The sequence below is a fragment of the Heteronotia binoei genome, chromosome 7, assembly GCF_032191835.1.
Source record: "Heteronotia binoei isolate CCM8104 ecotype False Entrance Well chromosome 7, APGP_CSIRO_Hbin_v1, whole genome shotgun sequence".
In the NCBI taxonomy this organism is placed as follows: Eukaryota; Metazoa; Chordata; class Lepidosauria; order Squamata; family Gekkonidae; genus Heteronotia; species Heteronotia binoei.
The window spans coordinates 23,972,540-23,996,322 of record NC_083229.1 but is presented as its reverse complement, the minus strand read 5'-3'; the positions used below and the strand labels follow the sequence as shown (position 1 = coordinate 23,996,322).

Below are 23,783 nucleotides of genomic sequence, written 5' to 3'. Positions count from 1 at the left end.
CTTGGTAGTAAATCCTAGTGAATCAAGTGGGGCTTCCTTTTGAGCAAGCATGCACAGGTAGGGATGCCAGCCTCCAGGTGGGACCTGGGGATCCCCTGGAATTACAGCTCATTTCCAGACTACAGAGATCAGTTTCCCTAGAGAAAATGGGTGCTTTGGAGGTTGGACTGTAGAGCATTATACCCCACTGAGTTCCCTGTTCTCCACAGACTCCATCCCCAAATCTCCAGGAGTTTCCCAACATGCATCTAGCAAACCTACTCCCCAATCCCTTGCCAGTGGTCAAGGGGGACTTAGCAACCCATTTGAGAGATGATCCTTTGCACAACTTTCTTGGAAGTAAATCCCAATGAATCAAGTGGGGCTTACTTCCAAGGAACTGCATAAGTGCTCTTTTATGCACTCTTTTCTTGGGAGTAAATCCCAAGGAATCAAGTGGGCTTACTTCTGAGTAAACATGCTGGGGGGGGGGGTTGCCAAACTCAATACAAGAAATATCTGAGGACATTGGGGGTGGAGCCAGGAGACACTGGGGGTGGAGCCAAGGACAAGGGTGTAACAAGCATAACTAAACTCTGAAGGGAGTTCTGGCCATCACATTTAAAGGGACCGCACACCTTTTAAATGCCATCCCTCCATTGGAAATAACGAAAGATAGGGGCACCTTTTTTTTAGGCTTACAGAATTGGACCCCCTAGCCCAATCCTTTTGAAACCTGGAGGGTGTTTTGAGGAGAGGCACCGGATGCTATGCTACAAATTTGGTGCCTCTACCACAAAATAGAGCCCTCCCCCCAAGAGCCCCAGATACCCGCTGATCAATTCTGCATTATCTCCATAGGGAATAATGGAGTGCTAGCAGACATTTCCCTCCCCACCCCGCTTTCTGATGACCCTGAAGCGGGAGGAGGGCCTCCAAAACGGGGAATCCCCTGCCCCCACCTGGGGATTGGCAACGCTACCAGGGCTGAGCTTTAACACCCGCTCGGGAAACACCAGCTCCTTTCCCTCATCGGCGTTGCGCTCTCGGCTACTGCTGCAAAGGCTGCCGTGTTTCCCGGGGAAGGAGTTCCTTGTAACGCACCCTCTGTGCTCTTTGCCCCACACGCTTCCCGAGCTTTGTGGAGCTCGAAGGCCGGGAGGGAGCCTGCTTTGGTCTTCCCGGGTCATGAACCCCTCACTCCGACCCCATAGCCCGGCGCCGGATGGACCAGCCGCTTGCAAGCGCCCTGGATGCCTATCAGCCTGCCCTGCCTGCGCGACCCGCCTGCCTTTACACCAGCTGCTACTGGTAAGGAGCCCTTGAAGTTGCCCTGCTGGGGGTTGCTAGGTAGCCACCCAGATGCCTCCCCCCATAAGAATCCATCCTGATAGTGGATGTGCTAAAAAGAATAACACGAATACCTCTGGAAACTGCCTAAAGGCCCTTTGGAGATATAATGGGGAGCCACCAATGCCAATTGATTCGTAAGATCTCTACAGAAATATAGCCAAGTCGTGAAATATTGCAAGGAAAATGGGGAATGGGTTTAGAAAAGCCCTGTGCTCGGCCTAAGATGACAGCTCCCCAAATTGAATGACTGTTCCTGGCATGACAGTTGCTGGAGTGGAATGACAGTGAGAGCCCAATTTTCAGACTATTTCCTAGCCTAATGCAATAATATTTGTGGAGGGTAGCCAGCAGATAATGCTCCCTCTAAGCTGTGGAGTCTTGTGAGCAAAAATTGTACTTTGTGAGCTACTGGCATTAAAGTTGAGAGCTACTGGATCAATTGGTTTGCTCTGGGGCCATTTTCCGTGAGCAAAGAAAAAACAAGTGTGAACTGGAAACTAAAAAACTGTGACGTAGCTCACACTAACTCTGATCAGAGGGAACACATGTAGTGAAGTCCATCACTCCGCTGCCATTTCCCCCTCCACATTATAATGCCTCAAGGGGAATTTGTGTAACTTCCCCATAAGAGATTACCCTTTTACACAATGAGTTTGCATCTTTGCATCCGACATATATATGGTAAGTAGAAATCCTGGCAGAATTAGACTCTAGGACACTTAGGATACAATTTGGTCAGGTGTTAAAAGAAAGATGTCACAGAAAGCAGGACAGAGGAACCTTTTTTTTTTTTTTAAGGCTAATCTTAAAACGTGTTATCTGGATGAAACTGTGAGATTGAGTCTGTCTTGAGGTAGTTTAAAGGGCAGCTATGTTGGTCTGCAGTAGTATAGTTAGATTTGAATCCAGTATCATCTCAGAGACCAACAAGATTTTCAAGGTATTAAACTTTTGAGAGTCAAAAGTTCCCTTTGTCAGACCTGAGTAGGAATGGAGATCTGAGCTCTGTTATCCTAGCTAGAATGTGGGAACGATGTTGCAAGGAATGCTTGTAAAAGATGCAACGGTAGCATTTATACTGTAATCTTGATTAGAGCAGGAGAAAAATGCTTGGGGGCAAAACATTAGCATCTGTGGTGAGATAAGGATCTGTCCTTACTCAGCGCTGGGAGTCCATTGTTCTGAATCTGAATGCTCTCAAGTACAACAATCTCACATCGTACTTTCCCCTTGAAGTTTCTTTGTTTGAGGGCTGCTCATGGTCTAACCACTATTTTGTTTGCCTGTAGCGTAGAACCCATTTCATCAGATACATAAAGCAGGATCTTCAGTTAGCGAATGATCTTCATTTAGCAAATTACATTATTCTAAAGAAATAAAAATTGTATCTAGCAGGGTCAGAAGGCCAGGAAATGCAAGGAATAGTGGTTGAAATTATTAGGTAACATTTAAACATAATCAAGATAGAGTGGTTGAAATTATTCGGTAAAGTTTAAACATCATCAAGAAAAGTTCAGTGGCCATTGACAAAAGGATCAACTGATGATAATGCAGTCTACCTAGTTTGTAATGACCAAGGAATCCCAAATCTTTGTCGCAGCACTGGGAAATGCAATCAGATTTAGATCAGCAGTTAATGAAGCCCCACATATCAACAAAGGAACTTCCAAGGGAGAACCCAGCATGAAACAAATGAACAGTGACTCACAAAAGCTCATACCCCTGCCTCAGATTTTTGTTAGTCTTTAAGGTGCTCCTGGACTCTTGCTCTTTTTTACATTTATCAACAGTCACTTATTTGATTGAGTTTTCTAAGCAACCAATGGTCACTTGTGTTTTTCCAGGTTTATGTTGGAATGTTACATAATGATATCACATCCTGTTTTTGCATTCCACAACCTTTGGACCTTGCTGCATACCACTTTTTTATCCATTACAATGACCATAAAAACATAAGAACATAATAAGAGCCTGCTGGATCAGACCAGTGTTGCACCTACTCCAGCATCTTATTTTACATGGCAACAAAGATGATGAAATTGGACTTAGAATCATAGAGTTGGAAGGGACCTCCAGGATCATCTAGTCCAACCCCCTGCACAATGTAGGAAACCCACAAATACCTACCCCAAGTTCACAGGATCTTCATCGCTGTCAGATGGCCATCTAGCCTCTGTTTAAAAACCTCCAAGAAAGGAGAGCCCACCACCTTCCGAGGGAGCCTGTTCCACTGAGGAATCGCTCTAACAGTAAGGAAGTTCTTCCTAATGTTGAGCTGGAAACTCTTTTGATTTAATTTCAACCCATTGGTTCTGGTCCTACCTTCTGGGGCCACAGAAAAGAATTCCACACCCTCCTCTATATGACAGCCCTCAGGTACTTGAAGATGGTGATCATATCACCTCTCAGCCACCTCCTCTCCAGTCTAAACATCCCCAGCTCCTTCAACCTTTCCTCATAGGACTTGGTCTCCAGACCCCTCACCATCTTTGTCGTCCTCCTCTGGACCCGTTCCAGCTTGTCTATATCCTTCTTAAAATACGGCGCCCAAAACTGAATGCAATACTCCAGGTGAGGTCTTACCAGAGCAGAGTAAAGCGATACCATCACATCATGTGATCTGGACACTATACTTCTGTTGATACAGCCCAAAATTGCATTTACCTTTTTAGCCACCGCATCACACTGTTGACTCATGTTCAGCATATGATCCACTAAGACCCCTAGATCCTTTTCACACATACTGCTAAGAAGAAGTCTCCCCCATCCTATAACCATGCATTGGATTTTTCCTACCTAAATGCAGAACTTTACATTTATCCCTGTTAAAATTCTTTTTTTTTTGTTTTAGCCCAGTTTTCCAGCCTGTCAAGGTCATCCTGTATCTTGTTTCTATCTTCTACTGTATTTGCAACCCCTCCCAATTTAGTATCATCGGCAAATGTAATAAGCATTCCCTCTATTCCGTCATCCAAATCGTTTATAAAGATGTTGAACAAAACAGGTCCCAGGACAGATCCTTGAGGCACTCCACTTTTCACTCCTCTCAAAGAGGATGAGGAACCATTCACAAGCACTCTTTGAGTGCGATCTATCAACCAATTACAGATCCATCTAACGGTAATAGGATCCAAACCATATTTTAACAACTTGTCAACAAGGATAGTATGTGAAACCTTATCAAAAGCCTTACTGAAATCAAGATAAATGACATCTACAGCATTCCCCTGATTCAGCAAGGTAGTTATTTTCTCAAAAAAAGACTTATATCCCACCCTATACTCTGAATCTCAGAGCGGCTTACAATCTCCTTTACCTTCCCCCCCCCTCCCCACAGCAGACACCCTGTGAGGTAGGTGGGGCTGAGAGAGCTCTCCCAGAAGCTGTCCTTTCAAGGACAGCTCTGCGAGACCTATGGCTGACTCAAGGCCATTCCAGCAGCTGCAAGTGGAGGAGTGGGGAACCAAACCCGGTTCTCCCAGATAAGAGTCTGCCCACTTAACTCCTACACCAAACTGGCAACTAACCAGTTGTCCTGGAAGACACACAAAAAGGGTTCTGGGAGACAGACAAACAGGCTGTCCCTTTCTGCTACTTCCTACCACTGGCATTCAGAGTTTTGCCACCTCTGCATATGGAGGCTTCCCTCAGTCATCATGGCTAATTGGCATATATGGACCTATTTTCCATGAATCTGATTAGTCCCCTTTTATGCCTGTGGCCATAAGTACGTCCACCGGCAATAAATTGCACAGCTTAATTACTTGCCAAGTCAAAAAGTATTTTCTTTTGTCTCTTGTGCCTTGTTACATCTGCCAGCTGAGGATCCCTGAGCAGATTCCCTCTGCCATTTTGTTTGCTGCAGAATTTCATGCTTGCCAATGGAGTCGCTTCCTGCATCTCATGAAGTGGGCTGTAGTCCATCTCTGGAATAAACCTTTGTTAGCCTTTAATGCGCCGTGATGAGACTCGCCTGCTTGTTCTTGCTGCAGCAGACTAATGTTGCTAGCGTTCTGAGATCATCTCGGTTTACCTTTTCCGTGTCTTTTTTTCGCAGTGAGGAAAATGTTTGGAAGCTCTGCGAATACATTCAAAGCCAGGATCAATACCCTTTGGAAGAATTTTATGCTGTTTTCATTTCCAATGACAGAAGGATGGTAAGTTGCAGGGGCATAGCCAGGATTTTAAAAGTTGGGGGGCTTTTTTTTAAGTTGGGGAGAGGGACCCTTTCCCATCCACCGTGGGGCTTGCCGCTTCTCATAAGCTTTCTTCTGGCTACAAAGAGAAAAGCAGGCTGCAGCCCGGAGGGCCCCCTGAAAGTCAAGGGGCAGTGGCAGTGCCTCCACAGGCCTGGTGAGTTGTGATAAAGAATTGAAGCTGAAGCACAAAGTGGTGTGGGAAATATAGCCTAGCACTAAGGTGACATGATTATGTAGAAGAAAGTTTGAGTCCAGTGGCACCTTTAAGACCAACAATTAGACTTTGTTGGTCTTAAAGGTGCCATTGAACTCAAACTTTGTTCTGTTGCTTCAGACCAACACAGCTGCCCACCTGAATTTATGGGGATTCTATATCCTCTGTATCTTCAGGCCCTTTGCTATGGACTACCTTGTGTCCATAACAGAATTGTTGTTGTTGTTCTAAACTGGTCCTGCCTTTGTCATTAATGGTAGCCCAACAGGCATTAGTGAAACTCAAGAAATTCATCCTATCGCTTTATCTCCAAATGTTGCCACCCACTGAGTTCCCAAGAATGTGGTGACAATTAAAGGAAGAAGAGGAGGAGGAGGAGGAGGAAGTGAGTTGAGTGAAAAGAAAACAAGTGGCAGCCCTAATTCAGATGAGTATAGCTGAGGGCGGGATGGCCAAACCAATTCTTTCACACATATTTTGTGGCTCTTAAAGCCCCCAATATCCTGTTTGCTGGCTTGGAGAAGGCATATGTCTCTTTAAATCACTTCTCTAAGCCAGCTGGCAGCTTGGAGAATGCATTTAAAGTTGCTTTCTTTCCACTTCTCCCTCCCTTCCCATCTATTTTCTTTCCTTCCTGCCTCCCCTCCAAACATCTGACATTGATGTCTTGTGGCTCTCAGACATCTGATGTTTATTCTATTTGGCTCTTACGTTAAGCAAGTTTGGCCACCCCTGGTATAGTGGTTAGAGTGTCAGAGAGGGTCTGGAAGATCCAGGTTCATATCTCCCCTGTGACATGGGTGTTGCTGGGCCACAGGCTTCTTGGAAGATGAAGGGGAGGACAGGAGAACAATGAAAGCCACTTTGGGTCCCTTTTAGGAAGAAAAGCAGGATATAAATGAATTAAATGAATAAATCTTAGCCACAAAGCTCATTTTTTGACCTTAGGCCAGCCACTGTCTCTCAACCTAACAGGGTTAGTGTGATGGGAGGATAGAATGAGACTGGGGAAAGAAAGCCACATACTCTGCCCTGCGCTTCTTGGAGGAAGGTCAAGATTTTTACAAAATACAGTATTTTTTTTAAAAAAAAACTTGTTTCTTGTAACCCCATAGGTACCACTCTGGAAGCAAAAGTCAAGAGGTGGAAATCAGCCAGTGATCTGGGTGAGGAAATACACATTTTGCTCTCTGCTTTTTCTTGCTACTGCCTGGACGCTTGCAGCCAGGGGTCATTTCATAGAAAAAGAGGCCTGTGCTCATTAGCACAACTCATTTGCATATGCCACACACCCCTGACATCACTGGAAGGTGGACAAAATTATATCAGCTCAGCATCTACCTTAAAATGCTTCTCGAATTAGAATTGTCATAAGAAAACCTTACTCCCATCACACTTTTTCAATTACTTTCTCCTATGTGGCCACAGTGGCATGAGGAAGATTTCCATCTGTCTGCTTTATATGTTTTGGTTATTTTCCCATTTTTTGTGGGGGAAAATATTAGAAAGTTTGTCAAATAGAGTTCAGCAGAATTCTCACAGGGTTTGAACAATGGAGCCCAGAAGCAAGTATCTTTTTTGTGGGGGAGGGGAAATAAGAAATAAAGAGCACAATAAATTTTAGAGGTTCCAGAGCTCTGCTCTTATGAGCTCCTGCCCAAAATGAGATCTGCTTACAGCTGTGAATATATGAAACTGCTCACGACCTGAGTTTGATCCCGGAGGAAGCTGGTTTCCGGTAGCTGGCTCAAGGTTGACTCAGTCTTCCATCCTTCTGAGGTCAGTAAAATGAGTACCCAGCTTGCTGGGGGGAAAGTGTAGATGACTGGGGAAGGCAATGGCAAACCACCCCGTAAAACGTCGCCATGTGCGACTTCACTCCAGAGTCGGCAAAGACTGGTCGCTGCACAGGGGATTGCCTTTACCTTACCATTCATCTGAATCCTACTTTGTCCAGCTGGTGGCAACTCTCCAGTCAGGTGGAGATCTGTCCCAGCCTTTTGGCCTGAGATCCTGTGTCTGTCAAGATGCTGTGGACTGAACTGGGGACCTTCTGGATACAAAACATTCCCTCTCCTGCTAAGCTATATAACGCAGAGTGCAGGCAGAGCTAGTGTGGCGCAGTGGTTAAGAGTGGCAGACTCTCCTCTGGAGAACCAGCTTTGATTCCCCACTTCTCCCCCACTTGAAGCCTGCTGGGTGACCTTGAGCCAGTCATGGTTCTCTCAGGACTCTTTCAGCCCCACCTGCCTCACAAGGTGCCTGTTGTGAGGAGAGGAAGGGAAGGAGATTGTAAACAGCTTTGAGAATCCTTAAGGTAGAGAAAAGCAGGGTATAAAAAACCAACTCTTTTTTCTTCCAGATAGAGAGAGCTCAGATATCCTCCTGCTGCTTCCTTCACACCCCTGTCGATTTGCTTACATAATAATTTATATCTGTCTGTCTTGTACATGTTGACCTACAGAGAAGGGGTCTATCCAAAGAAAAGTGGATCAGATTTCCTGACATGTTTTTTAATGATATAAAAATCTAGGAGGGCTCATGGTCATCCTGGGGCTGTTTTTGTCCCCCACAGTTTCTGTCCACCCCAGGAGAGGGGAAGGAACAGATATAATATGGGCTACTCCCCACCCCCCACCCCACTAATAGCAGCTCTGGGTCTGACCAGGTTGAGCAGATCGTGTGATTCTCTTGGGTGGATAAAAAGACCCTTCACTTACACCAAACATTCTGGTTTAGAGGGGATTAGAACTTTCAGCTTTCATGGCCAAACAGACTGTGTTTGCCACTGTATTATGCAGTACCGGATTAAACCCTGCGGAGGCCCCTAGGCAGTCGAAATCTTGGGGGGCCCCTTGCAAATTATCCCAGAGTCTGAGTGCCCACCCCACTGCCCATAGCCCTTGCTGCAGGCACCTTCTTTAAAAGCCCCTTTTACCAAGCTGCGGGGGAGAGGCAGAGAGAGGCAAACTTGGTGACAACGTCGGCAGCAGCTGCACCAGGCAAGTTGGGCAAAGAACAGCTCAGTGGCTGGCTGTGTGTGCAGGCTGGAAGGGCTGCAAGCAGGGGGGGAAACCTGTGGGGGGGGGGGAAGTCAGCATGGGGTCCCTAAAGGCATGGGGGCCCCTAGGCCAGTGCCTACTTAACCTAATTGTTAATCTGGCTCTGGTATTATGATATCTGGCCAATTTTATATTGGGCGCAAGATGACACAGCAACTTTTCTGCAGCTAAGTAATGACATGTCTGATTAATTTCTGGACTGGGGTCTATATGGGGAAGGCAGGACACCTTTGAGTTCTGTGGCACAAGAATGTCTAGATATGAAATGAACAGACTGAAACAGGGGTAGTCTGCATTTCCCTCTCTGGCAAGTAATCAGAGAGCTCCCATTTACTCAGATATACACACTCAGACTTGGACTGCCCAGGATAGCCCAGTCTCATCAGATCTCATAAGCTAAGCAGGGTCAGGCCCGGTTAGTACGTGACAACCATAACAAATACTGGAACCACGGGAGTAACAGATCCAGAATATCAAATAAACTCACTGTGCTAGCAAATTTTTATGTCTATTGAATAGTATACGATTCTTTACAGTTCTATAAACGCCTCAGTATTTTCACACAACACCTTTTTGATATCGGCAGTGTAATGGACACTTAGCGATAGTTACAAACAGTTTTCCAGAAGAGCTGTAACGATGCTGTATGAACCTGTAAACTCAATATGGTTGCAGCGCTTACAAAAATTCTCTCAGTATTTGTCCCCTGACGGTTTTGAATGTCTGTATAGTCCATTTTGGTCCTTTATGAAAAGGATTTGGATTTATGCTGTACTTCTTTGAGTATGTGATGCCTTTATTGGCGTCCTCTGTCTTGCCCCACCGTATCTCACTGCACTGACCAGCTCAATTACTCTCCACTAGTCCTTCTTTTAGTGCATCATAATTCAAGTACTCTGCTCAATTTTCACTACGCACAGGAAACTACCAAGGAATACCAGGGTTGCTATGTAGATGTAGGCAATAGCAAATCACCCCTGTTCACTTGTGCCTTGAAAGTGGGGCACTGTAAGCCAGTTGTGACTTGAAGGCCAGTTGCGAGCCAGTTTGGTGTGAGAGCCAGTTTGGTATAGTGGTTAAGTGTATGGACTCTTATCTGGGAGAACCGGGTTTGATTCCCCATTCCTCCACTTACAGCTGCTGGAACGGCCTTGGGTCAGCCATAGCTATCACAGGAGTTGTCCTTGAAAGGGCAGCTGCTGTGAGAGCCCTCTCAGCCCCACCCACCTCACAGAGTGTCTGTTGTGGTGGGGAGAAGATATAGGAGATTGTAAGCCGCTCTGAGTCACTGATTCAGAGAGAAGGGTGGGGTATAAATCTGCAGTGTTCTTCTTCTTCCCACCATATGTTTATAGTGGTGGAAAGTGCTGTCAAATCGCAGGTAACATGGTGACCCCACATGAGGTTTTCAAGGCAAAATACACACACACAATTAGGCATTAATTTCTGTTGAGTTCTCAGTAGAAGAGAGCTTTGAACCTGCGATTTGCCAGCTTATTGTCATGACGGTTAAAAATGCACAAAAGGCAACTTTAAGGTTGTCACATAGAGAGGATACTAGTCTAAATACAGCTATTAAAAATGCAGTTAACAGGGTTTTTTCCCCCCCAATTTACAGGATTACCATGTTATTTTACTTCACGTTTCAAGTGCGAACCAGAACTTTATTTATGACCTCGACACAGTGCTACCTTTCCCATGCCCTTTTGACACTTACGTTGAAGAGGCCTTTAAATCTGATGATATTCTCGAGCCAGGATTTCGAAGGTGAGGACATAATGTGCAAACATGGGCATGATGTGCTATGGTATGGCTGACTTTGGAACTGTATGGTAGCTTTTCATAGCTTGGAGCTAAATAATATTGCTAATATAGCTAAATAACCTCCTGTGAAGCATCTGTTAAAAGTACAGGGTATTCCCCCCCCCCCCCAACAGGCAGTAGACAACCTTAGGCAAAGGACTTTCACATCACCTACTGCCTGGTCCTTTTACTTGGAGACACCTGGGACCCCCTGCCTGCAAAGCAGAGCCTCTACATGTGAACACATGAATTTGTCTTATCCTGAATCAGACTCTTGGTCCATCAAAGTCAGTACTGTCCATTTAGACTGGCAACAGCTCTCTAGGGTGTAAGGCAGGGGTCTTTCACTTCACCTTGGGTTAGCCATAGCCCTGGCAGAGGTTGTCCTTGAAAGGGCAGCTGCTGTAAGAGCTCTCTTAGCCCCACCCACCTCACAGGGTGTCTGTTGTGGGGGAGGAAGGGAAAGGAGATTGTGAGCCGCTCTGAGACTCTTCAGAGTGGAGGGCGGGATATAAATCCAATACCACCACCACCTTCATCTAATACCTGAACTGTTTAATTGGAGGTGCCATGGATTGAACCTGGGACCTTGTGTGTGCAAACCAAATCCTCTACCCCTGAGCTATGGCTCCTCCGCAGATTCTCACGAGACAGTCAGCCTGAACGTTGTGGCTCTGTGGTGGGGCTGCTGCTTGTCATGCAGAAGATTCCGAGTTTGACCCCCAGCATCTCCCATTCAAAGGACCAGCAGGAGGTGATGTGAAAAACCTCTGCCTGAAAACCGTGGAGAGCCACTACCAATCTGAGTAGGTAATAATGACTTTGATTCAGTATAAGGCAGCTTCGTAATGTGTTCATGTTGAACCCAAACCCTTGTCACCACCAGCACGGTTGGCATAGATTATTTGCGAAGCTTTCTGCACTCGCAGAGGAAATGCAGTCTTCTTCAGAGACGTGTGCCCAGCAGCTGACCTTACCATAGGTTTTGGTTGAGCAAGTTGGTCAACTGTTTCATTCATGGCTCCTCTAGGAGCTTAGCTGACATCTTGAGTATCATGTTCTTAAGATGAACCCTAATCTGAGTTTTCATTCATGCTGCAGGAATAGCCTCTCCAGGGTCATCTAGTCCAACCCCCCATGCAATGCAGGAAATTCACAAATACCTTCCCCCCCCCACACACAAATACCCCCAGTGACCCCTGCTCCATACCTAGATGGTGAAAAAACCTCCAGGATCTCTGGCTGAACTGGCTTGGAGTAAAATTGCTGACTGACCCCAAAACGTATTCAGTTTTCCGTTCAGTGAGACTAAAGTAAACTTGGATTATAGTGGACCCAACAGTGTAATACACAGACAACTACCAGTAGGGGTGTCATGATTTTATTTTATTTTTTTTTGCTGTCAGGCTGCAGCTGACTTATTGCAACCTTGTAAGGTTAAGAACATAAGAGAAGCCATGTTAGATCAGGCTAATGGCCCATCCAGTCCAACACTCTGTGTCACACAGTAGCCAAACCCCAGGTGCCATCAGGGGGTCCATCAGTGGGGCCAGGACACTAGAAGCCCTCCCACTGTGGCCTGCTAAGCACCAAGAATACAGAGCATCGCTGCCCCAGACAGAGTGCTCCATCTGTACCTTGCAGCTAACAGCCACTCATGGACCTCTGCTCCATATGTTTATCCAATCCCCTCTTGAAGCTCTCTGTGGTTTTCAAGGTAAGAGGTGTTCCGAGGTGGTTTGCCATTACCTGCTTCTGCGTAGCGGCCCTTAAACGTCCTTGGTGGTTTCCCACCAAAGTACTATTTTGGGCTGACCCGGTTTAGCTTCCATGATCTGACAAGATTGGGCTAGCCTGGAATACCACAGAGTAATTCGCCAAAACTGAGTCATAGAAGATTAAAAATATTGAGCATGTTGAAGATTAAAAATAAAACGTCAGGTATTTGTCTCCCCTTTCACTTCTTTTCTGGGACAGTTTGATTTCCTCTAGACTAAGCTGGCATACAGATGTCAGTCTATAAAAGCATGTGTTTGAAGTGAGTGTCTACTGTCCAGGTTAACTGTTCTTATGCAGCTGAATGCTGGCATACAGATGTCAGTCTATAAAAGCATGTGTTTGAAGTGAGTGTCTACTGTCCAGGTTAACTGTTCTTATGCAGCTGAATGCTGGCATACAGATGTCAGTCTATAAAAGCATGTGTTTGAAGTGAGTGTCTACTGTCCAGGTTAACTGTTCTTATGCAGCTGAATGCTGGCATACAGATGTCAGTCTATAAAAGCATGTGTTTGAAGTGAGTGTCTACTGTCCAGGTTAACTGTTCTTATGCAGCTGAATGCTTACAATCACTAGCTGGTTCAGATAAATGGGAAAATACCAGGAGCTGTATCATAACATAAGAGAAGCCATGTTGGATCAGGTCAATGGCCCATTCAGTCCAACACTTTGTGTCACACAATGGCCAAAAAACCCCAAGTGCCAACAGGAGGTACACCAGTGGGGCTAGAAGCCCTCCCACTGTGTCCCCCCAAGCACCAAGAATACAGAGCATCACTTGCCCCAGACAGAGAGTTCCAACAATACGCTGTGGCTAATAGCCACTGATGGGACCTCTGTTCCACATGCTTATCCATTCCCCTCTTGAAGCTGTCTATGCTTGTAGCCACTGCCACCTCCTGTGGCAGTGAATTCCACATGTTAATCACCCTTTGGGTGAAGAAGTACTTCCTTTTATCCGTTCTAACCCGACTGCTCAGCAATTTCATTGGATGCCCACAAGTTCTTGTATTGTGAGAAAGGGAGAAAAGGACTTCTTTCTCTACTTTCTCCATCCCATGCATAATCTTGTAAACCTCTGTCATGTCACCCTGCAGTCGACGTTTCTCCAAGCTAAAGAGCCCCAAGCGTTTTAACCTTTCTTCATAAGGAAAGTGTTCCATCCCTTTAATCATTTTAGTTGCCCCTTTCTGCACTTTTTCCAATGCTACGATATCTTTTTTGAGGTGCAGTGACCAGAATTGTACACTGTACTTCAAATGAGGCCGCACCATCAATTTATATCAGCCTGCTTCTTGCCGTTGTCTCTGCTGGGAATTAGACAGCTCCCGTCATCTAAGCGTTTTGCTTCTTTAGAAAAGTCAGAGTGGTTCGAGCAGATTTGTATATGAAGACTTTTGCTTCCGACCGGTCCCATATGAAGGATGCCAGCGGGAACTGGCTACAGCTGCCTCCCCCCTACCCGTGCATTGAAACTGCAGGTAAGCCCCTCTTGTTACACCTTATCCAAGCCAGATCCCATGACTACACCAGCTTAACCTACATAGATATTCAGCTATTTATATCCTGCTTTTCTCAATGAGGTTGGTTGGGTGGAGAAAGAGTGACTGGCCCAAGGTCATCCAGTGAGCTCCTAGGGCAGAATGGGGATTCGAACCTGGGTTCTCCCAGACCCTAGTCCAACCGTCTAACTACTACATCACACTGGCCGTCTGTGTCACTGGCTTTCGTTGTTTTATGTCACTTGCTCTTTGTTTTATTGACCGTATTTGTTTGGATACAAAAGCAACCTAGTCTCTTCCCAGCAGACTTTGATATAGGATTAGGTCCAAGATCCAGGTGGCTTTTCTGCTGGAATCCATCACTTTGTCCCAGCAAAGGACACTTATTCGTGGATTTTCTTGGTGGATTAGGCCCCATTCATTCATTCATGTTGTTGTTGTTTAGTCGCACAGTCAAGTTCGACTCTTTGTGACCCCAAGGACAAAGTCACACCAGGCCTTCCTGTCTTCCACCATCCTCCAAAGCCTGCTCAAATTTGTGTTTCTTACGTCAGTAACGCTGTCCAGCCATCTCATCTTTTTCCATTCCCTTCTTCTTTTGCCTTCTGTCTTTCCCAGCATCAGGATCGTCTCCAGTGAGTGCTCCCTTCTTATTTGGTGGCCAAAGTATTTGAGCTTCAGCTCCAATACATTCATTCATACAGGGTGGAAATGAGTGTCTATACCAGGGATGGCCAAACTTGCTTAACGTAAGAGTCACATAGAATAAATGGCAGATGTTTTAGAGCCGCAAGACGGAGGGAGGGAGAAAGTTAGTAACTTTAACTTTAAATGCATTCTCCCAGCTGCCAGTCAATGGGGCAGTGGGGGTTTCAAGAGCCACAAAATATGTGTGAAAGAGCCACATGCAACTCCTGAGCCACAGTTTGGCCACCCCTAGTCTACGCTGTCATTTGTCCAGACAGGTAGCTGTGTTGGTTTATACCAGCAAAATAAAACAGTGGCACCTTAAAAGACTAACCAAATTATATTATGGATACTGTTTTAAACTGGCTTCCCTTTGTAACATCTCTCACCCCCATCTCCCATACTTTTCTTTTGGTCTGTGTGTAATACATCTGTCAGATGCAGGGTCCCCAGTGTGGTGCTCATGGGTGTGTGATGCCAACTGTGACTTTTCTTGGGGTTGTCAAGAAAGTGGATTAGACCAGGTGGGGCTCTTTTCAGCAGGGCTCCTGGTGGACTGCTAGAGATCTGATTGGCTGTGCAGATTCAAATAACATTGTTTCAGTGGTATCTGCCACCATAATATTGGTTTTATTTTCCCTCACTCCCAGTGCATTTTTAAGGAATTATCTTTCTTTTCCCCTGCACTTGGCCTTCTGTGTTTCTGTATGTGGCTCTACCTCCCATGATTGCCATTTTGTGGTTGGCTCCGCCTCCTACGGCCACCATTTTGTGGTTGTGTCTCTCACTCTGTGTCAGGATTCCAAAAGCGACCACAGACTCAAAGGTTGGGAACAGTAGAACACAGCAGAAGACAGAAACAGGATACAGGAAGATGTTGGCAGGCTGGAAAATTGGGCTAAAACTAATAAAATGAATTTTAACGGGGATAAATGTAAAGTTCTGCATTTAGGTAGGAAAAATTCAATGCATGGTTATAGGATGGAGGAGCAGTAGTATGTGTGAAAAGGATCTCAGGGTCTTAGTGGATCATACGCTGAACATACACTGAGTCAACAGTGTGATGTGGTGGCTAAAAAGGCAAATGCAGTTTTGGGCTGTATCAACAGAAGTATAGTGTCCAGATCACGTGATGTGATGGTATCACTTTACTCTGCTCTGGTAAGACCTCACCTGGAGTATTGTGTTCAGTTTTGGGCACCGCATTTTAAGAAGAATATAGAGAAGCTGGAACGGGTCCAGAGGAGGGTGATGAAGATGGTGAGGGGTGTGGAGACCAACTCCTATGAGGAAAGAGTGAAGGAGCTGGGGATGTTTAGCCTGGAGAGGAGGCGGCTGAGAGGTGATATGATCACCATCTTCAAGTACTTGAAGGGCTGTCATATAGAGAATGGTGTGGAATTGTTTTCTGTGGCCCTGGAAGGTAGGACCAGAACCAATTAGTTGAAATTAAATCAAAAGAGTTTCCGGCTCAACATTAGGAAGAACTTCCTGACCATTAGAGCGATTCCTCAGTGGAACAGGCTTCCTTGGGAGGTGGTGGGCTCTCCTTCCTTTGAGGTTTTTAAACAGAGGCTAGATGGCCATCTGACAGCAATGAAGATCCTGTGAATTTAGGGGGAGGTATTTGTGTGTTTCCTGCATTGTGCATGGGATTGGACTAGATGACCCTGGAGGTCCCTTCCAACTCTATGATTCTATGAACCCTTGGCCTAATGGACGAATACTTCAACCATCTGACAAAGTGAGCCGTGATTCATGAAAGCTGATGCTAGAATTAATTTTGTTAGTCTTTTAGGTGCTGCAGGACTCCCAGCCAGTGTGGTGTAGTGGTTAAGAGTGGTAGACTCTGATTTGGAGAACCGGGTTTGATTCCCCAATCCTCCACATGCCGCCAGCTATGGGGGACCTTGGGTCAGTTACAATTCTTTCAGAGCTGTTTTCTCAAGAGCAGTTTCTCTCAGAGCTCTCTCAGCCTCACCTACCTCAAAGGTGTCTGTTGTGGGGAGGGGAAAGAAGGAGATTGTAAGCCACTCCAAGACTCCTTTGGGTAGTGAAAGGTGGGGTATAAAAACCAACTCTTCTTTTTCCTGTTTCTCACTGTGTTGATGGGAATGCATGTTCCAGTCAGTGCTGCCATTTTAAAGTTTATTTCGCTTATTTATGGCCCAACTTTCTCACTGAGACTCCAGGCAGGTTACAAAGGATACATCTCTGGTGGTGGCCCTGGACTGAGGCCCACAATTGAGAGAAAAGTGGTGACCAACCCTCTTGGACTTCGTCACTCTTTTAACACGCCCCTTTCTCTGCAACCCAGTCCTGCCTCCCCTCTATACTTCTGTGCTCGCTCTTAGGTGAGCTGTAGCTAGTTTTATGTTTCAGTCCTGGATCTGTTTCTCGTAATCATGCGGAGGAGCAAATATTCCCAGCACATGTGGATCTGACCTCCTGAAGCTGCTTGTAGTCAACAAAATTTGCCCAGAGGCTTCTACACAGTTTGTGTGTGTGAAGTGTCCTCAGGCCACAAGGCTTTTTTTGTAGCAGGAACTCCTTTGCATATTAGGCCACACACCCCTGATGTAGCCAGTCCTCCTGGAGCTTACAGTAGGCCCTGTAGCAAGAGCCCTGTAAGCTCTTGGAGGATTAGCTACATCAGGGCCGCGGTCAGACGCACCATCAAATCCGTCAGCAAGGCGTTCCTGTTTTGCCGAGTGCCTGTCCCGTTCTCCACCTTGCCGAGTGCCTGTCCCGTCGTTGACTGATCAGATGGCCTGGCCTTTGCGCATGTGCATAAACAATGCCGCTGATTGGCTCAACCTCAGGGACTATTTTCTAGAAATACGGACTAAACAGTCACAAAATTGTGTGGGGGGTGTGTGGCCTAATATGCAAAAGCGTTCCTGGTGCAAAAAAAGCCCTAATCACAAAGCTGACTTTGGCAGCCCCATAGGATTTTCAAGACAAAATATTAACAGGAGGTTTACCATTGCATGACTCCGGGGCCAGCCCTAAGGTGCCTGGCGCCCCAGGCAGATGCTCCCCCCCCCCACTGATCAGCTGATTAGCAGTAAAATGCTGCTGCCATGGCCACAACCCCCCTCCCTTCCCTTCTGTGGCAGCGAATTTTGAGAGGCATGGGCCAATTCTAGTCACACTCAGCATGTGGGGGGGGGGGGGAAGAACGCCGCCGCAGAAGGGAAGGATGGGGGGGGCGACTGCAGCAGCAACGTTTTACCACCGATCAGCTGATGGGGGGGCTTTAAAGAGGCCAGGAAGCGGCGCTTCACCACCCCTTCCCAACGGCGCAGAAGGGAAGGGGGGGGAGTAAGGAAGAGGTGGCAGCACAGAGAAGTGGCGGGAAGATGTAAACTAGGCAGTTGCCTTGGGTATGGGGAGGGCCCAATTCGATGCCCCCTCCCTCCTGGCGCCCTAGGCAATTGCCTAGTTTGCCTAGTGGGTGAGCCAGCCCTGTATGACTCTGTAGAGCAACCCTGGAATTCCTTGGTAGTCTCCCATCCAACTACTAACCAAGGCTGACTCTGCTTAGCAGCCAGGATTCTACAAATCAGAGTAGCTTGTGCCACCCAGGTCACAGTTTAGGAGACTTCTAAAAACATTGCTGATTTCTTTTTCTTGCTCCTTATTTTTCTTTCTTTTGTCTTAGATTTCAAGATGAACCTGGACAATTTCGTCAGTATGAATCCAGCTGTCGGATGGGGCTCCGTATTGCCGCTTCCTGAATTTGTACAGGGGTTCGGCAATCAGAGCTGATTGGAGCTCACGATGAAGGACAGTGAAATAATTCCCGTTGGATCACTGCTTTGACGACGCGTGCCAGTCTATTTATTGATTTAAAGTTGTTTGAGCTTTGAATGTTATTATTTATGGCATTTTTGGAAGTAAGAATAATGTGTTAAACTAAATGCAGTGTTTTAAATTTTTTTTGAAATCTGACACAAGAAGTTTTTAAGACATATTTTCAGTTTTATAATTATTTTAAAAGTCTTTTATTGGGATTAACATAACGCAAAATGTTGTGGAAGTGTATGGATTTTTCATACGTCATCAAGCTGTATTTATTTGTATTGATTTACATTCCACTTTTCTCCCTGCTAGGGACCTAAAGCAGTGTACATAATTTTCTCCTCCTTTTCATCTTCACAGGTATCCTGTGAGGCAATTGAAAGTATGAGATGTGCCCAGGTCACCTGGTGAGCTTCCATGGCAGGCTGGTAATTAGAACCCAGGTCTTCCAGATCCTAGTCTAAAGCTCTAACCTCTATGCCACACTGACTTTCACGGGGAGGCTGAATATTAGCAAGCAGCCAGTCCCGAGCCAGTTGGTTGAGAGCAATTAGTCTGGTCACTGAAGGAATCCATTTTTTAAAGCTACAGGCGCTCCTTTGGTCATTTTGGGACGTTTTAATCCTTCCAATGTATTCTCATTTTTAATTTCAGATTTTTCTGGAATCTGGGAATCTTTTTTTACAGGTTTGTAAAAAAAAAGTCTATTCACAGCTCCGGTCTCCAGATTTTAAGTATCGACAGATTTGGCCACTTTGAGAATTAGGTATATTGATTCCTTGATCTATTAAAAAGAAAACAGGTGTATGAAGTACCAGTAGAGTATATTTCCCATTTCACAGCTACACAGTTGCATCACATGATGTCAGATCTGACACTCATAACAAATGAGTTCGACACTTTGCTCGAGAGCAAGTCGGGAGTAGGCAATGTGTTATTTACTGAATAACACCTGAAAACTAGGTTATGAACTGGAAGGCTGCAGGTAATAAAAGATATTTTGGTGGTTATGGAATATGCTGTCAAGTCGCAGCTGACGTTTGGTAAGCTGGTAGGATTTTCAAGACGTTCTGAGGTGGTTTGCCATAGACTGCCTGTTCATAGCAACCATGGACTTATTTGGTGGTCTCTAACACTAACCAGGGCCAACCTTGCTTAGCTTTTGAGATTCAATGAGATTGGGCTAGTCTAGGCCATCCATGTCAGGGTTGGAATTGTTAGCTGACTGCAATTAATCTTTTTTTGGGGTTGGGGGAGGGAAATACCAAAGTCCGTATAGTCAAAGCGATGGTATTCCCAGTAGTAATTATGGCTGTGAGAGTTGGACCATAAGGAAGGCCGAGCACAGAAGAATAGATGCTTTTGTGCTGTAGTGTTGGAGAAGACTCTTGAGAGTCCCTTGGACTGCAAGAAAATCCAGTCAGTCAGTCCTAAGGGAAATCAACCCAGACTGTTCCCTAGAAGGTCAGATGCTGAAGCTGAAGCTCAAATACTTTGGCCACTAAAATGAGCACTCACTGGAGAAGACCCTGATGCTGGGAGAGACAGAAGGAAAAAGAAGAAGGGGACGGCAAAAGATGAGATGGCTGATGTAACTAACACAAATTTGAGCAGACTTCAGAGGATGGTGGAAGACAGGAGGGCCTGGCATGACTTGGTCCATAAGGTCGCAAAGAGTCGGACTCGACTGAACACTAACAGCAACAAAGGAAATACAAAGGATTTGAGCTTTTAGGATGTAGTTTTAGCTTTGACCAGCAGAGGGAGATGTTAGCATATTGGAACTTCCTGTTCATTGCTCTTCTGTGAAGCCTCACATGGGGTCTGCACGTGTCCAGGCGTTGCCATTTGATAGGTCTTTACAGTTAGAAGCCTTCAGAAGATGCTACGTACTGGACCTAGGAGCTTGTTCCTGGCCAGGGACCATGTGCCCCTGTGCAGCAGTGCCCCTCTACCCTCAGTTCCTCTTTGCCACTGAAGAAGAACATCACATTTTTGGCGTGTCTAGGTACAGTCAAGAAGACTTTTCCCCCAGAGTCGCTGAAGCTGTGTTGGCTTCTATGTCCCTTCCATGGCTCAGAAGGTCCTTTCCAAGATGTGCTCCTGATGTGGACTGACGGACACGACAAACTCCTGTTAATAATTGTGAATAGCTCTGTTTCAGAAGGTGCTTTGGCTTCTGTTGTATCCAGTGATTTGATTGTGGGAGAAAAGAGGGTTTTCCTGCCTTATAACTGCAAGAAGAGAGCCAGTTTTTCTGTTGTCTACTCCCCCTCCCTGCCAGTCTTTAAGCAGCAGCTGGACAAACACTTGTCAGGGATATACTAGACTGATCCTGCATTGGCCAGGAGATTAGACTAGAAGATGGTCCATATGTGATGCTGATTCTATGAGAGGACTAGTACTGTGTTCTGCCACTAGGTGTCACCATTTGCAAACAGTCTCTTGTCAGGAGAGCACATCTGTATTGCTCTTCAAGTATATTCTTTTCCCCTCTTATTAGCATCCAGCACAACTAGGGTTACCAACAGCCTGGGAAAAAAACACATCCAGCCCCTTTAATAGATGTCAATGGGATGTTACTTACTTCCATGCCATCAAAAGATTCAACTGGTCATTTCCACACATTAAGCCTCTGTTAAGGAGACAAGTGTTTTTCTTCCCTTCCAGATTGTTGGTAGGGTTGCTAGGTCTCTGTTGAAAAATACCTGTAAACTTTGAGGGTAGATCCAGGAGAGGATGGGGTGAGGGGAGGGGCCTCAGCATGGTAAAATGCCATAGAGTCCACCCTTCAAAGCATCCCATTTTCTCCAGGGGAGCTGACCTCTGCCAGCTGGAGACCAGTTCTGAAAAAATGCGCCTGTACACAAAAGTTTATACCTTGAATAAAACTTTGTTTGTCTTAAAGGTGCCACTAAACTCAAACTTTGTTCTAGGGATATTTCTAACCTTCCAACCCTGAAAGAGATCCTTTTCATCAGTTTTTTTTTAAGGACCCCAAAAGGGGACATACACTCACACACACAAAAGGACATATCCTCTAAAAAGAGGACCCCTAACTAAAGCCACAAACATTCAGTTATATAAATTATCATTACTGTCATTAAATACATTACCAACCAACCATTATCCTTTTTTCCTTCTTAGTTTCACTGGAGTCAGCAGGATCCAGACCATGTGAAAATAGTACCCTTTAATATATTTGGATCTCTCTGTTACCAGAAAATGATAAAAATAAAGCTTTCCCAGTGGGATGAAAGGAAGGACGTAACAAATGTTTGTGCATACGGATGTGAATTCCCTCTGTGCTTTGTAACAGTGCTTTATTTTATCCATACAGTTTTACTCTAGAGCAATATTATTGCCTTCAGCAAAACTTATGTGACAAACAGATTGAAGGTTGCAGTGTTTTTGGTTCTGAGATTTTATGGGATGGAGTATTTTCTGCCATTTGAAAATATAAATCTGATGCAGGCTCTGCTTTTCCCAAGCAGTCACATACTCTGCAAAACAGTTTTTTTTAACATCTCCACTTAGTTCTGCAATGCAAGACATTTCCTGTTCTTCCCTAAGTGCCCCCCCGCCAAACCGTCTAGACACCCCTCTTGACTGCTATTAACTGTGCTGTGTTCCACCATTGGGTTAAAAATAGAGGGTTCCTAAGTTAAGACTTTAGTGAAAGAAAGATTGCACATTGTGGTCAAGTCTCAGAAGTGAGCCTTTTAAAAAAATTATTACTAGGCACATTTAATTTGCATGGCAAGGAATTTGAGGGACTCTGATATTTTAACAGAGCAGTGTAGCAAAATGTGCCTATTTTATATTGGCCCAAATTAACCATCCATTAGAATTGAGGGCCCCTATAAAACCATTCATGTTCTTTCATCAGCAGACTTCTCAGAATCATGGAAGGACAGTGTTCTTACAGGCATATTTCGCATTTAGCTTATTGAAACTAGGAACCTGTGTAATTTTTGTACCATTTAACATGTCATGTTAAGACTTATGATTATGCTGTGCTTCTGAGGATGCCAGCCTCCAGGTGGGGATCCCTTGGAATTACAGCTCATCTCCAGACTACAAAGTAGCGTTGCCAAGTCCAATTCAAGAAATATCTGGGGCCTTTGGGGGTGGAGCTAGGAACAAGGGTGTGACAAGTATAATTGAACTCCAAAGGGAGTTCTGGCCATCACATTTAGAAGGACCGAACATCTTTTAAATGCCTTTTCTCCATTGGAAATAATGAAGGATAGGGGCACCTTTTTGGGGGACTCATAGGATTGGACCAGGAGGGAAATGTGGAGGGTATTTTGGGAGAAGACACTAGATGCTATGCCGAAAAGTTGGTGCCTCTACCTCAAGTAACAGCCCTCCCAGAGCCCCAGATACTTGCAGATCAATTCTCCATTAATACCCTATGGGAATTGATTTCTATAGGGAAGAATGGAGTGCCCCGGAGACATTTCCCTCCCCCCCCCTTTCTGATGACCCTGAAGGGGGGGGGCTGGCCTCCAAACCAGGGGATCCCCTGTCCCCACTTGGGGATTGGCAACCCTACTACAAAGATCAAAGGTTCATCAGTGGCTATTAGCCACAGCATATTGTTGGAACTCTCTGTCTAGGGCAGTGATGCTCTGTGTTCTTGGTGCTTGGGGGGCAACAGTGGGAGGGCTTCCAGTGTCCTGGCCCCGCTGGTGGACATCCTGATGGCACCTGGTTTTTTGGCCACTGTGTGACACAGTGTTGGACTGGATGGGCCATTGACCTGATCCAACATGGCTTCTCCTATGTTCTTATCAGTTCCCCTGGAGAAAATGGAAGCTTTGGAGGGCGAACTCTAAGGCATTGGGCTCCACTGAGGTTCCTGCCCTTCCCAGGCACCATCCCTAAATCTACAAAGGTTTCCCAACCCGGAGCTGACAAGTCAACCCCCCATCCTCCTCCAGTGGCCAGGGAGGACTTGGCAACCCTATACGCTTCAGTTCAGTTTTTAGATTTTTGATTGGTTTTACAATCCTAATCCTATTGTATTATTTGAATACCCCATGCCATCGATGGTCTTGACTCACTCTGTGTAATCTGTCTCGAGTCCAAGTGAGAAAGATTCTGAGTGAGGACAAGGATTTTTTTTTTTAAGAAAAGGCCCAGCAGGAACATTTGCATATTAGGACACACCCTGTGTCACCGTTGTTTTGCACACAGCTTTTTTGTAGAAAAAGCCCAGCAGGAACTCATTTGCATACTAGGCCACACATCCCTGACACTAAATAAAAATGTTTGCACTTCCAACATTTAACAATTTAATTTCTGTTTAATGGTCCCCCAAAGAATCATGGGAAATGTAGTTGGGCTAGGGAATCGAGCATTCTGCTAAGAGATCCTATGCCCCCCTCCCATAGCTACA

General features: G+C 45.5%; 1 protein-coding gene across 1 annotated transcript; it reads left to right on the top strand.

Annotated features, from left to right (window-relative positions):
• The first annotated feature begins 1,004 nt into the window (after positions 1-1,004).
• Positions 1,005-18,611, top strand: NTAQ1 (N-terminal glutamine amidase 1). Its single transcript, XM_060243257.1, has 6 exons — positions 1,005-1,290; positions 5,390-5,489; positions 6,861-6,911; positions 10,426-10,574; positions 13,743-13,867; positions 18,240-18,611. The coding sequence occupies exons 1-6, from the start codon at positions 1,205-1,207 to the stop codon at positions 18,344-18,346; spliced, it is 618 nt and encodes a 205-aa protein (XP_060099240.1). The 5' UTR covers positions 1,005-1,204; the 3' UTR covers positions 18,347-18,611.
• Positions 18,612-23,783: the final 5,172 nt, after the last annotated feature.